Source organism: Hoplias malabaricus, chromosome Y (assembly GCF_029633855.1).
Source record: "Hoplias malabaricus isolate fHopMal1 chromosome Y, fHopMal1.hap1, whole genome shotgun sequence".
Classification (NCBI taxonomy): Eukaryota; Metazoa; Chordata; class Actinopteri; order Characiformes; family Erythrinidae; genus Hoplias; species Hoplias malabaricus.
Window position 1 is genome coordinate 15,169,092 of NC_089820.1, and position 13,777 is coordinate 15,182,868.

The window sequence follows — 13,777 nt, forward strand, 5'->3', positions numbered from 1 at the left end:
TTGTGACTGCCTATAATGAGAGAAGTTTAATAATTCTTATAAATGTAATACAGTTCTGTACAAAAGGCTGCCTGCTCCAGTTAATTTACACATTTAATTTGCAGAATAATGCCTTTTATTATATTAGTTTCCTGTAGAAGATAAACAAAATGTGTAATCTAGCTGGGGGTGACAACACGTGTACATATGCAGGTACTGATTCTCAATTAGACTTTTTTACATACTTGTGAGCCATTGTAGACGCCCACTTGGATCAGTCGAGTCTTCTGGTAGTTGAGGATGCTATAGTGGGCGAACCTCCTGTCCCCATCGTCATTAAACTCCACGCGGCCTGTTAGGCCATCTGGATACTTGGATGACATCAGCACTCTAGCACACCGGAGGGGGTCAAGTAAGAGACTGCACAAAAACCCTCCCCATTTATCCACACTCCAATAGCGCTGAGTGACACTGACACTGAGAAAGATGAGAAGTAATGGCATGGGAGAAGGGTGCAGGTGCGTAGGAACAGACATGGAGAAGAGAACAATGCAGGAGATGGGTGGGAGAAGATCGTGCTGACAGTATACAGGCAGAAAAATAGGTAAGCTAAATTGGATACGACATGGAGAAGAACATGAACATGCCCGCGTTTTGGGATTTTGAGACAGGATTCATACTGGATTTAAAATATCACATTCCCAGTGTAATCTACAACTTAACAGGCTTGATCAAAGGCATAATTCCCAAAAAGGATGGGGGATGGGGGGTACAACATTCCTATTAGTTATAACTAAGTAATATAAACCACTAAAAATCAAATTTTATGATAAATATTTGATGAGAAAAGATGAAAAAATAATGGTGAGAAAACAAATAATATTAATCAACATTTATAATATTACTAATACTGATATTATAAATACTGATAAAATCATTTTTAATCTCCCCCAAAATACTCTACATGCTGCATGCCTCCAGACCCCACATTAAAGGTCCTGTTCAAGCCCCTAGTGCTCAACCCAAATTTGCACCCATTGACTTGGTGCATCTTTAGCTCAAATGACCACAACCCCCCCTTTCCCACACACACCCCTCCCCCCCTCCCCCCAGACCTACATCACACTTTACAAATGTTTAGCAATGTAGCTTGAATCCTTATTTTTTCCCTCCCACATTACTAATTCGTTCACATTGCACACCGCTTGTTTATTCCAATATTTGCAGTGTGTCAGCTCCCACCCTTGTAAGTGCCAGCGGTAATGTATGGTAATGCATGAGAGCGGATGGATGGTGGTAGCGGAGCGGTGGTTGCAGAGCAACAGTGCGAACTCTCTGGCCTCACCGTTTGAAGAGCGGACCAGTCTTCCAGATGTTTGTATTGCCCACGCAGCCTCGAGGAGGCTCTGTGATATTCTCCTTCTCAAAGAGCTCTTGTATGGACTGGGCCACCACTGCCACCGCATCGTAGATGTGCGCGGTCTCGTTCTTGCCATTGATTAGCTGGAGGCCGAGCAAGCCTGTCCAGTTGACAACATTACATGGTGTTGGGCAATGTTCCACAAACTCAGAACAGATTCTCAGTCCAAGGCAACAATCGTTAAGAAACAGATACAGACGTGCATAGAATTATTCAATAGTATAACAAAGTGCCTGAGGGCAAACAGGAGGGACATCATAAGTTATGGGTGGAGGAAAGGGGATGGGATTAGGACAGGGTGAGAAAGCACTGAAAGCACACTGATGTGAAGATTACATGGATGTGCGTAAAGAAGCCAGGACAGAAAGAAATTGCGGTTGTAGCTTACCATCGTATTCACACTTCAATGTGGAGGTAGCAAAGCGCCACTTATAAATAAACTCATGACCAGCCAAACCAGTACAAAATGTACACGCATTCAAACCAATATTGGATTACCACAACTCTCTATTGCATCATTTTGTAGTCTACTGAAAGAAAGGACACACACTTAAAAGATGAAACAAATTAAACGTTAGACAGAGCACACAGTACAATGAGCAGAGAGATCACAGTGTTTAAAACCTTTAAACATCTAGATGTTTAAACGTTTAAACACCCAAGTACGCCACAAACACTGATTTGCTGATGTGGATTGCAAACTGTAATCGTATAAAAAGCTCTAAGGCCAACACGTCCAATCTGTTACACAGTCTGTGCGAGAGAAAGAGGGGAAGAGAGAGAGAGAGAGAGAGAGAGAGAGAGAGAGAGAGAGGGATGGAGTGAAGGAGTAGTACATACCATCTGGAGCTTCACTCAGTGCTTTACCAGACATCTCCCTTTCTCCGACCAGCCACACATATCCAGAGCCTGTCATATTGAGCTGGCGCGCTGCTTTGTAAATGGCTGCAGCCTCGTCTTCACTGTGATTGGATAGAGGTTGTTAGTGCTGGCATCAATGCAGTGTAGATGCCTCCAATGTCAAGCTGATTGTTGTGTTAAAAGTGCAATAACACCTCCTCACACACAAAATCTGACATTTGGGAGGTCCCTACTGATCCCTTGTGTACAAAATGGACATGAGATGCAAATGGCTTGTGATTTTTTTTTCCCACATAGTAGTAAATAAGCAGACTATTTACTTTCAAATATGATGGCAAAATTACTGCTTATTACTATGGAGGCGAACCCTTTTATTGAAATATATGCTTGAAACTCAGCTAAGCCATATTCTGTCAATTACTAGACTTAAATATAATTTTGGAATTTTATTTTTAAATTTGGAAACTTGAAAACTTTTAAATTGTTTTAAAGACACTTTCCAGTAATTTTTTCTACACTGTTAAAATGACCATGTGTTTGATATCTGCTAAAAACATATTATGCAGATATACTGAAACTGCAGACAGTCTCAAAGTAATTGAGTCAGATAGTCAGGGTTTCTTACATAATAAACTGAGGGCAGGGCTAATGGCATATTACATCTAGAGTTACATCTAAGACATTTTTGAGTACTTAGGGGATATCTTTAAAATAATTTCTAATGTCTTTCTGAAGAAAACAGGTTGGTTTTAAAGGTTTGATCGATGGCTAGAGAAGGAAATAAAATATGTTTAAAATGAAGCAAATGTAGTCTTTTATGGCAGGGGTTAGGAAGCCATGTTTTACCTGTTCTACCTGTCAATGAATTAATGACTTGAAGCAGATGTGTCTGAACAGGAAAATTACCACACAGCGCAGGAATCTGGTGTTCTATGACTAGAGTTCTCCACCCCTGTTCTTCACAGCCCCTCTAAAGTGCACCTTTGGATTCAAAATGCTAAAGCATACACTACATCCAAATAAAAGCTATTACATATTAAAATGTAATGATGTAATGTAATGAATAAACAGGTATGCATCCAATGCAGGATTCTAAATAAAATGTCAAATGTCTTGAAAACTACCAAATGTCTGATTTAGTTTCTAATTCAGATCTTGTACAGTTTCATTTCTTGCTGGCGTTTCTATTGCATTTGACCACATAACAAATGAGCTCACCTTGCAGACAAGATGATGACTCTAGCCTCCAGCTCCTTGGCCTCCTGGAGCAGAGCAGTCAGATTTGTGTCTTGGCTGAACAGGAGCACTTTCTCTGCCTGGGATTGGGACACAACATTAGTCAAGTGGTTGACTCATCGCTACCCTGAACCATGCTCTGTTCAGCGCTCTCACTTCTTTTTTTTTCCTCACTTTTTCTTTCTTTTTTTAAGGGATTGGGAAAAATGGAATAAAAAATTTCCATGAAAATCAGCTTAAAATGAAAAAAATTAAGCTTGGAGGAGAAAAAAATTCTCATTTTGTCAGCATGCAAACTGAAGGGAAACAAGACTCCAAGGAAGAGCGTGCATGTTAGAGGAAAAGGGAGAAGAAGATTGATGCAACCGGAAAGCAAAAACCGGGTGGAGGAAGGGGGGAGCAGGGTGGTGGTGGTGGCTTCTTTCCCAAAGGAAAAATTAAAAAGGCAGTAATGCTGCAGAAAGGTGGGAGTAACATCTGGATTGTGCCTGTCCCACACGACCAGATCTCCACGCACTGTGTCAAAAGAATAGACTTGCAAATCTTGCTGGCTTCAGTACATGCATTTGTTTACAAAAAAATTAAAAAGTGGGAGGTAAAAAGGGGCGATTCTTTTGCTGAAATTATACGTTTTAAAATAAAAAATAACCCATTCTCGATTGAAATCATAAAAAGAACCCAACATAAATATACGTGCTAGCAGGATAAGGAATTTCTGGAATCTGTTTTGTTGATTTTCTTTTTTTTTCTGTTTTTTAATTCTTTTTTTTTTTTGGAGTGGCTTCTAGTTGCTACGTTCAGATAACTGTTGGGCGGCGTGCATTGACCATGCAAATATACCTTGGGTCCTCGCTTGTTGTCATAGGACAGTTGGTCGAGGTTTTCATAGTTCCTGTTTTTACTCTGATGAATAATGTGCACAGAGAAAATATGCAGACACAGAAGAATATTATAAACAGGTATAAATGGTGTGCAGTAAAGCATTCCAACAAAATCTCCACTTTTCTGCTTCAAACTGGGAAACTATAACCCTGGGGCTTGCAAAAACATCAAGATCACAGTAAACGGACAGCTCTAGACAGTTCTTCATTTTATTATGAATGTCACTTACTAATAAGTGACATTTTGTTCAAATACCACCCTCCCACCCCCTACGGTAATGGTCCTGTGAAAAATATCCATTTTACTGTCCGAAAAGTCATTTTTGCCTGCTTTAACCTGCAGTTAATTAAATGGTTAAGAAAGCAAGCCACTTATGGTCTTCAGAGAGCTCTGCAGTTTAATATTCTCTAGTGAATTAATTTATGATTTTTAAAAAAATAAATATTAGAGTTTATAAATAATTTGTGCAGTGAGGTCTAAGGTCAAATGAGTAACATAGTTGCAGGTACCAGCACCAACATCTATCTCTTTAAAAGTCTACCACAAAACAAAACTGCAGCCCCTGAAGCATAACTTATCACCACCATGGGATCTGCAAAACCAGACATATGGCCTAAACTAAAGGGAAAATCCAGAGTGCTTCATCAAGATAAACTGCACTTTTCAGTTTCAGACATAATCTATTCAACACTTCATGGTTCTAATCAGTCTCTCTGTTGTAGCCGTCCTCAGTGAGTCAGCTCATTTCATGCCTTACAAAGAAAATGGAAGATATAAAAGCCAGAAATCTGTGCACACATTTAGAGCACTAGTCGTGCTGTGCTATCTGTCTTTTGCATTTAATCTGCACATTATCCCTCACAGAGCAAATGCAGGGGATGGATGTGTGCAAAGACACTCCATTTCAAGCTAACTGTATTAGTGACTAATAAAAATGTTACAACTTTTTGTCCATGGTGTTAAAAATTTGGCCTTAAGGTTTTTTTTTTTTCGTAACTTGAAAATTGATAAAGCTTTTCAAAAGTGAATGGTTGCTGTCTGGCTAGAAGCTGTAAAACAATTGTATGTTTTACAACATGCAAGTACCAAGCAGCATCTTTATGCAAGTTTAAAAGCAAACTGATCAATAAAATACTGACTAATTGTTCAACAGCTACTCACACATTTATAATTCATATCACAGGGTCAGAAAACTGAAGACACAAAATTACTAAAGACACACTGATATACGTATTAAGGGATATTATTGGTATCCAGTACACTTCCCATACATATATATTGATTAGCTAACAGTGCCATGTATAAAATGCAGAAATTGGGACTAGAAACACCTAGTTTATCTCCAGACAAAAATATATAAACATGATTTCTACATGGGTACAAATGTAAAAGAGAATACTCATCTAAATGGTCTGCTCTTGCTTAGCAAAATAACCACTATTTTTTCATTTTGAAATACTAATCAAATCTAAACACCCATTCAATGGACGTTTTAAGCAAATATCTGGCATTAGCAATATGGTTCAGATATCATTGCCCAACCTAATGTGTTACAAAACTAATGAAAACCATAACTCATCATCATTTCAATAATCACATGATCACAGCATTGACAGAGCCTTGTTAAAATCAGACAGTAAACGCAAGCAGCCTGTTCTGATTTTATGAGGTTCAAGCTTCCCTGATGGGTTTTCTGGAATAGCAAGAGATAGCTGCATTTAAAATGAGCAGGCCTTGAGGCTGCCATTGCTGCAAACGACATTACAATGACATTGAGGCTATTCCAAATATATTCAGAGGGCTAGAGATACAAGCATTCTGCTCTGCACATACACAGACTGTTTCTGAAAAGCTAGGGTTAGTAGCATAGCACCTAAAAGATTGTAAATCTATAAAGATAGCAGTAATGTCCACAAACAGTAACACTATGGTATTATCATTTAATACTACAAGTAAACTGTTAAAGACAACAGGCATCAGCTATAGCTTTAAACATAATGGATAGATCTGGGGGAAAAAAATCTCCCACACAATGCCCACAGCCCTCAGGCCTTCCACACACTGTAATTAAATACCCACATGTCCCTGCCATTGATTTTTTGCACAGCCCCAGGTTAAGTCCCTCATTTTGCTCCTGTTTGTGGATCGAAAGACACGTAGGAGAAATCTGACTATGGCAAAAAGCAATGTGAGATGAGTAGAAAAAGTACAAAGTTCTGCAGATAAAAACCACTTAAGACGCTGTTGATGCCTCTGGCATAAATAATGTTAGCCAATGGAAAGAAATGTGTTTACAAACAGAAAAGGAAACAGTTAACGTACATAGAGGACCTCTGAGGTACTGATTACAGGTGCACACTGACACACACACAGCACGCACCCATACGTGCCAGTGACTCCCTGCACCTCACCTTCGTCTCCCTCTCTTCCAGCAAGGTCTCCAACTTCTTCTGGGCCGCACGGCCCTCGTGGTCATCGCTCACAATCAGGATGATGTGGTTCCAGCGGAACTCGCGCATCATGTCGAACCAGACCTGAGCCTGGTGAGAGTAGGGAGGAACTGTACGCAGGAAAGAGAGATGGATACTCTGAAAAAATTAAAGAGAGAGAGACTGGTTACCCTCCAGAGGCATGGCAAAAGCCTCGCAGGCTGCAACAGTCTAGAGATTTTTAATTACTTTAACTGTAATTAATTCACCAGAAACTCCAGCTACCTTCTTTCACTCAGTCAACATGCCACAAGGGAAAACGCTCAAAATGCTAGTGTGTTGCTGTAAGTCAGACTCTATACATTTTAATAATTCAAACATAGCATTCCATTGCGGAAAACCTACTTCTGGGAAACAAGAGTTCTGGTTCTAAATGTTCTATTTGCTAACTTTCCAAAACATAGAGATGATCAAAAATTACAAGATATAAACTACTTCATAGAACTGCAGCATAAGTATATTCAGCATCTTTCAGCTTAAACTTTAAATGAATATGTTTAAACATAAGTCTGTTTTGGGGAAAAGGTTTGGTACTTTTAAATAGTTGCTATTGCTCTCTGTGGTACACAAATATGGGGAGGATATATATGTTTGCAGGGTTTTATTTTCCCCAAGGCCCTGTGTTCCCTAGGGTCAACTGTTTCCCAGTTTAATATTTTGTTTTAAAAAATCCCCTCCATCAATTAAGGCATTAATAACTCTTCCATGTTAATCAAACTAACATAAAAAAATCTCCTTACGCCTTAAAATTAGCTTAGATAAAACTCAACACTTTCAAATTCATTCAGTGCAGGTGGATCTAAAAATATCCAATCAGTCCACGCTTACACTCCACTGCCTGCCAGCATCTCTAAAGCCTATCCTGCAAGTTGACTTGGACTGGGTCCTAGGTTTGTGATGTAAGAAATCCTGGCTGTGTGAATGTGCCTGTTTTGGAACACTTTTAGTTTCCAAACAGACATGCTCATGATATGTACTCTAACAATAAATAAATAAACAAACAACAGTCGTGTTTATATATAATATTAAATCTACACGTAACAGGTAGTAGCCTAACTGCTAGCATTAGCAAGGCTAAAAACAAAGCAGCTCTATTTAGAAAGAAGGCAAAAAGTCTCATGCTGTTTTCGTTTGAAACATCGTTTAATGGTGGATTGGAGCTTACTTTGTATTATTAACGCTTTATCAAGGTTTAAAGTGAATATAGTAAATTGTTTTGGATTCGTGTGCAGGTCGTTGTGCATTCTTGTGTAGGCTAAAGCCCGGATGTGCTCACTGCCATACATCCTAATGTTGCTAACATCAGCCCATGTCGTTTATTTTTATATGACTCGGTAAAATATTCAGCTATTATATATTTCAGTATAATAAAATGAGGACAGTCACACTGTATGACGGTACATTAGCTACCTCCCAAATCAAAATATTTACTACCTATAGCTGGTGCTTCTCTCTGTCACAGGCTGGGTTATTGTGACCTATAATCATTCGACCTAGCCCCACCCCTTCAATACGAAATCAATAAATCAACAAAAAAATTAAATAAAGCTGACCATACTTGCTCAAGGATTCACCCATATAAAACAGTCCCCCCTAGTAAGTATTTTGACATGCAGATTTTTATGTGGGACACATTTAAAAAGATAACTCTACTGACAGCTGACAAGGACAGATAGCATCTGTGACAAGGAGAGCAGGATGGAGGAGGAATGTAAATGGGAGCTCAGCAGTGAATGCCCCAGGTCCTGGTGCCATTGTGCTCTTGCAGAACAGCACACACACTCACCTTGTCCGAGTAGATGGACATGCGTGTGGTAAGTCCCACCACTGGTATGCGGTAGAATCCGGCAGTGTAGGACACTGGTGTTGGGGTCAGATGGTCATTAGACTGGGGTGGATGACTCACCAAAATGGCATAAACCTGAGGGTGGAGGACTGTTATTAGAAAGAGAATATAAAGTAGAAATATGAAAAGTAATTGTACTAAATATCAGCACCTGGTATCTCAAATACAGCAGTATAAATATTAATGTTTCTATTGCTGGCCTTACTAGAGAAGCAGTGGGAATCTTTGGTGGGGGACTGGACCCTGAACAATTAATTGGCCTCCTTATATGGTTCTGACATAATGATACACCTTTGACATCACAGAAATCTCTGATTTCTTGTTCATAATGTTCCTTTCATCATAAAGATTTCATCATTTCACAAGTATATTTTTAAAGCCATAGACCTACAATGAAAGGACTACACATTTCTATACACTGTATGCCATGAAATAATGGTGTCTACTCCCAAAATTTGCTTTATATGCCTTATGGAAACCCTTTATATTTAACCATTTAAACCATTTGTGTGTAGAAATCAATAGTTTTAGGATTTGAGATTTAGCTTTAAAAAAAGTAGGCAGATTTAAACACTTAGGTCAATGTGGCATGACTGCAGTGAGTAACCTTGCAATGTTACCTGTTTTTACATGCTGTTACATTTATCTGTATCAGTTCAGTTTTAAAGGCACATAACTTGATTTTAAAAGTAAAATGATAGAGGTTGGGAGATAAACTGTGACAGTCTTTGTTGTATAAACCCACAACATTAAGAATTAGGAGCAGATAAGTGACAGAATTGTGTACAGTAATAAGTCAGTGAAAAAGGCCACATGAAACAAACTAGTGTGCGTTTGTGTGGTCTGTGAGTAAGTGCATGTATGATAATCCATGCTGCTGTGTTGGACTCTAATCTCTCTCTCTCTCTCCATCTTTCTATAATACTCTGCCTGTGCTCTTCCCACCAGAACAAAGCAGCTGTTATCCGTGGGGCGACGCCATGTTGGCCTCGTTTTACATTTTTCATTGAAAGGTGCACAACTCCTCCATACTGCTTTAAGTGTTTGATTAACCGCTCTGCGAACCCTCATACACTACCATAATGGGCCACCAGGGACCTCAAAGCTAAATACCCCCCACAACCATCTTATAAGCACAGCCGTTAATCTCTACAGCTGGTTTGGAAATCTCAACTTCTACATATCTGCTCAGAAATATGACATTGTAGTGGATCCTGTTGAATGTCCATAAACAGGGTATATAGTGATTGGCTCCCTAAACTGAACCATTCAATTTAGATGCAGTGGTCTTAATAGGCTGAGTGAGCTGCATAGTTGCTATATATTTCCTCAAGGCAAATAATCCCTGCACAATGTATATTGCACAATGAATATTGTATTTCTTTGTATTGTTCTTTGTATGTAGTTTGAGTTGGTAATACAGCTAAGTTGACCTGATTTGATTATTTGTAAAGTGACACAATGAAAAGCAAATTTCCTCATACAAGCCCGAGGTGATGCTCATTGAAGCATAATTAAATGGAAAAAGATGAGCCTTTTAGGCAAAATGATTCAAAAATATTTATTTATAAATATGCCTGTTAACAATTTGAGTGCATCATTTTTTTTTCAGTTCTCTGTGATAAAGAGCCATTTAAATATGTTTCTGTCATATCTGTGGGGAACAGTGAAGAACACCTAATACTATTGAGAATCATCTGGCAAACAACCCTGCCCTTTTGTTTAAGTATTGAATTAAACCTATGCAGTCTGATCCTACAGGTAGACATTAATTTTTCATTCTAGAAAAACAACATATTCTGCAGCAGTATTTTCTTTTAATGTTACTGTTATGTAATGTTAGTTCCATAAATTACTGGCAGCTGGGAAGTCAGTACAATACAGTATGTTTACAGTAGCGATACTTGGGAAGAGTTGTATTGCAAATTAGACCACTTTCAAATGAATATCAGGGTCTAATACCCGTGATTAATGGAGAAATATGTTGCTTATCATGGCAGCTGTTATTCCTTTCAAAAATGCAGTACTTTATACTAAATCCTTCTAGGATTAAACCAGTCAAATCGTCTCTGCCCAAAGAAAAACACACACAGAGATTACATTCCAGGTTTCATTCCTTATCATTTGGAGCATTTCTACTGGTCCATTTGGTGCGAGAGAACTGCTGGATTCAAAAGGGTGTAGAAAAATCGACATATGGCTTTTTGACAGTGATGATATGTAGTAGTAGAGAGTGAGTCCAGTGTAAAGTGGGCAATGTTTGCACTTTTACCTGGTTGGAGATGAGGTCCTCGCACACGGAGAGTGCCATCTGAATGGCGTTGGGTTTGTGTGTGACGGAGATCGCGTTCATTTTGAACTTGTCTTTGCCGTAGATGTTGTTGGCCTGGCTCACTGCCTCTTTGAACACCTGCTCGAAGCGTTTTTGGCTCAGCACGGCCCCGATGTTCACGATCTTGGGCTCGCAGCCGCCCCGAGCGCACGAGCACGACACGAGGAAGGCGAACAGAACCAGACGCATGATGGTTTTGTTTTGTTTGTTTGTTGTTGTCCTTTTTGCCTCAGATCACGGTCCTAAAATCATACAGTCATTGAGCCCTGTTGAGCCTGAGCTGTTCCATAGAGGTTCACCCACCTCAACCTTGAGCTGAAAGCAAGAACGTATTCACGTTGTGGGCACGTGCATGGTCCAATTGTTTTTGTGCAAAGGCAATTCTTAAACGAAAAAAAAATCCTGTTAACAGCCCGTTAAGCAAAGGCTGGTGTTAACGACGCGTGCTCCTGTTGATATTCACCACTGTCTGCTCTTTCACTCCGCGGTGAAGCTGAATTCACAAACAAGTGATGAATATACGGAGCGGAATAGAAGAAACAATTCGAAAGCAGCTCGTCTTCTTGCCTCAGTTGAAGTGAAAACAATGCAGAATTCTGTAGTGACCTGGCGCTCAGGAGCGCGCCGCTGTCCTTGGTACTGATTGCCGCCGTGCCCGCGCACTGACGCGCGCTCCCGCCCTCATTACGCCTCACACGCTCGAGCAGTCTCGAAAATATTTGCATGAACGCGATGAAAACGTGTCACAGGGGAGAAACCATAAGCCTCTCTACTTCACGCGCCTGTCATGATAGATTATTGCATTATATTTATTAAACTATATTACCAAAACGGGTTCTATGCGTGGAACACTTTTTTGGGCTCTATATACAATCATTAAATGCTTCTTTAAAACCATTTTACAACAGGTTTTCCAACACAACGACGGCTCATCTGAGTGTCCATTGCTCCACACTGAAACGCTGCCTTTATTAAAGAGCCATTTATTTAGAAGACGTCAAGAGCTGTCCTAAAATACAAATCTCCTCCATTACGCTCCTCTGATTCTTTAGAGATACACAATTCAGTCATTGAGATTCAGAGTGTTTTAATGGGAAATTGTGCATGGAGAAAACAACTCAGATTACACTGGTATTATGAATATGTCTACAATGAAAATGCAGCCATTTAATTAATTAATTAATGGTAAATCTGAAAAATTTGCTTCACACTTTCCTGCATGTAATTCATTTGCTTTGCTTTTGTTTTTAAATGATTTACATCTTAGAGAAAAAGCCTGTCAGAAAACAGTGTTTCAAATCAACCCACTCTGAATGACGTTACATCTCATGCTATGCACAGTGTAAACATGTTGGAAATTGGTGATGTTCCCCTTTAAGGGTTAAATGATTCACTTTCATTCCTTAGCAACCATGAGCCTTACCCCACCACACAAACAGAAAGGCAAAGCCCCTCAAAACAACATTTCTGTTCACGTATAGCCAAATATAATATTTCTCCTTTTTTTTTTTAAATATGAACTTCCATTAATGATTGTTTGCTGTCGCTTGTGTTTCTTAGAGCAGTTTCCATCCATCATCTGTCTGCACCTTCACACCATCTGACAGCGCCACAGTATAAGCTACAGTCTTTCTTAGCTGCGTTTCATTTAGTTTATGTTTGTGTGTGTTTGTGTGTGTGTGTGTGTGTGTGTATGTGTGTCATTATAGGCATTATGGATGGAGAGCAGCACTTGTTTTACAGCATAGAATAAAGCAGAGAAGGATGCTTCCTCTTAGGAATAATCAATGGCAGCATTTGCTCCATCCATCACTCCATGCAATAGACAGAGAGGAACAGGAGCAGCAGCAGCAGCAGCAGCAGTGTGATGGGGGAAACTCAGCGAGACCCCCGTTGCCAAGGAAACAAGCATCTCTGGCTGGAGGTGCAAGTCTCCTCATTTTTTTTTTCATCCCAGACAGCATAACTTACAATTATGAGAAGTGCTTTTGATCCTCATAAAAGAGCCAATGCAAAGTGTCTGGTTGGAAGGTAATGTTTCAAAGACGTTGCATTCAAACCTTTGAGTTTGGCTAATAGTAAATAACGTGGGAGAATCATCTGTGTTTCAGTCAAGGGGGTGGGGTGGGGGGTGGGGTGGTTGCATTTTTATTACATCATTACTGGCGGCTGGGACTGTATCACCCACAGCCATGGAAAGAGAAATTCTGCAGCTAAAGTCAGACATGGCTGGAATTTTGATAACCTTTCCCTGTTTTGAAATTCAGTCTCTTGTGTGCACACCTTGTTTTTAGCCCCACTTGACATATATATGTATGTATATGCAGTCAGCTGAGCTTACAATTCAACCTTTACAGGGGCCACCTTCAGCCAAAATTTTCTGTCCACAACAATAATGTATGGAGAATGATGTGCATGCACACGCTGACGAATTCCCTCTGTAACTCCACAGAGAGTGATTAATTGATTGGTAATCGCAAGGATGGGATCTACAAGTCCGCACAGTGCACACAAAGGCAAAAAAGCACATATTGAGGGCAGATTAGTCATATGTACACACATAAATGCTGGCTTGTGTACTGCATGTTAGTCATTCTCTAGGGGGCTGAAGGCATGACATCAGTCCAAGCCGAGGCATAAACAAGCAAAGGGCTGAGGCTAAGAATGCACCACGCACATCAAACATCACTCCGTCTCTTTCCAGGACAAGCCGTTTAACTTTTTTCTTCCAG

At 39.7% G+C, this 13,777-nt stretch overlaps 1 protein-coding gene across 6 annotated transcripts in view; it reads right to left on the minus strand.

The window, feature by feature from the left end:
* The window catches only part of LOC136678034 (glutamate receptor ionotropic, NMDA 1), a 28,990-nt gene extending 17,304 nt beyond the window's left edge, over positions 1 to 11,686 (minus strand). For 3 of the 6 annotated variants that reach the window (XM_066655804.1, XM_066655801.1, XM_066655800.1), the window contains exons 1-8: positions 10,986 to 11,686; positions 8,654 to 8,788; positions 6,790 to 6,966; positions 4,337 to 4,399; positions 3,479 to 3,576; positions 2,240 to 2,361; positions 1,325 to 1,499; positions 225 to 369 (exon numbers count right to left, since the gene is read on the minus strand). In XM_066655804.1, the coding sequence (XP_066511901.1) occupies positions 225 to 369; positions 1,325 to 1,499; positions 2,240 to 2,361; positions 3,479 to 3,576; positions 4,337 to 4,399; positions 6,790 to 6,966; positions 8,654 to 8,788; positions 10,986 to 11,234 (1,164 nt within the window). In that variant the 5' untranslated portion in view covers positions 11,235 to 11,686. The remainder of the gene's footprint in view (positions 1 to 224; positions 370 to 1,324; positions 1,500 to 2,239; positions 2,362 to 3,478; positions 3,577 to 4,336; positions 4,400 to 6,789; positions 6,967 to 8,653; positions 8,789 to 10,985) is intronic. The other 3 variants (XM_066655805.1, XM_066655803.1, XM_066655802.1) reach the window with 1 other exon arrangement.
* Positions 11,687 to 13,777: the final 2,091 nt, after the last annotated feature.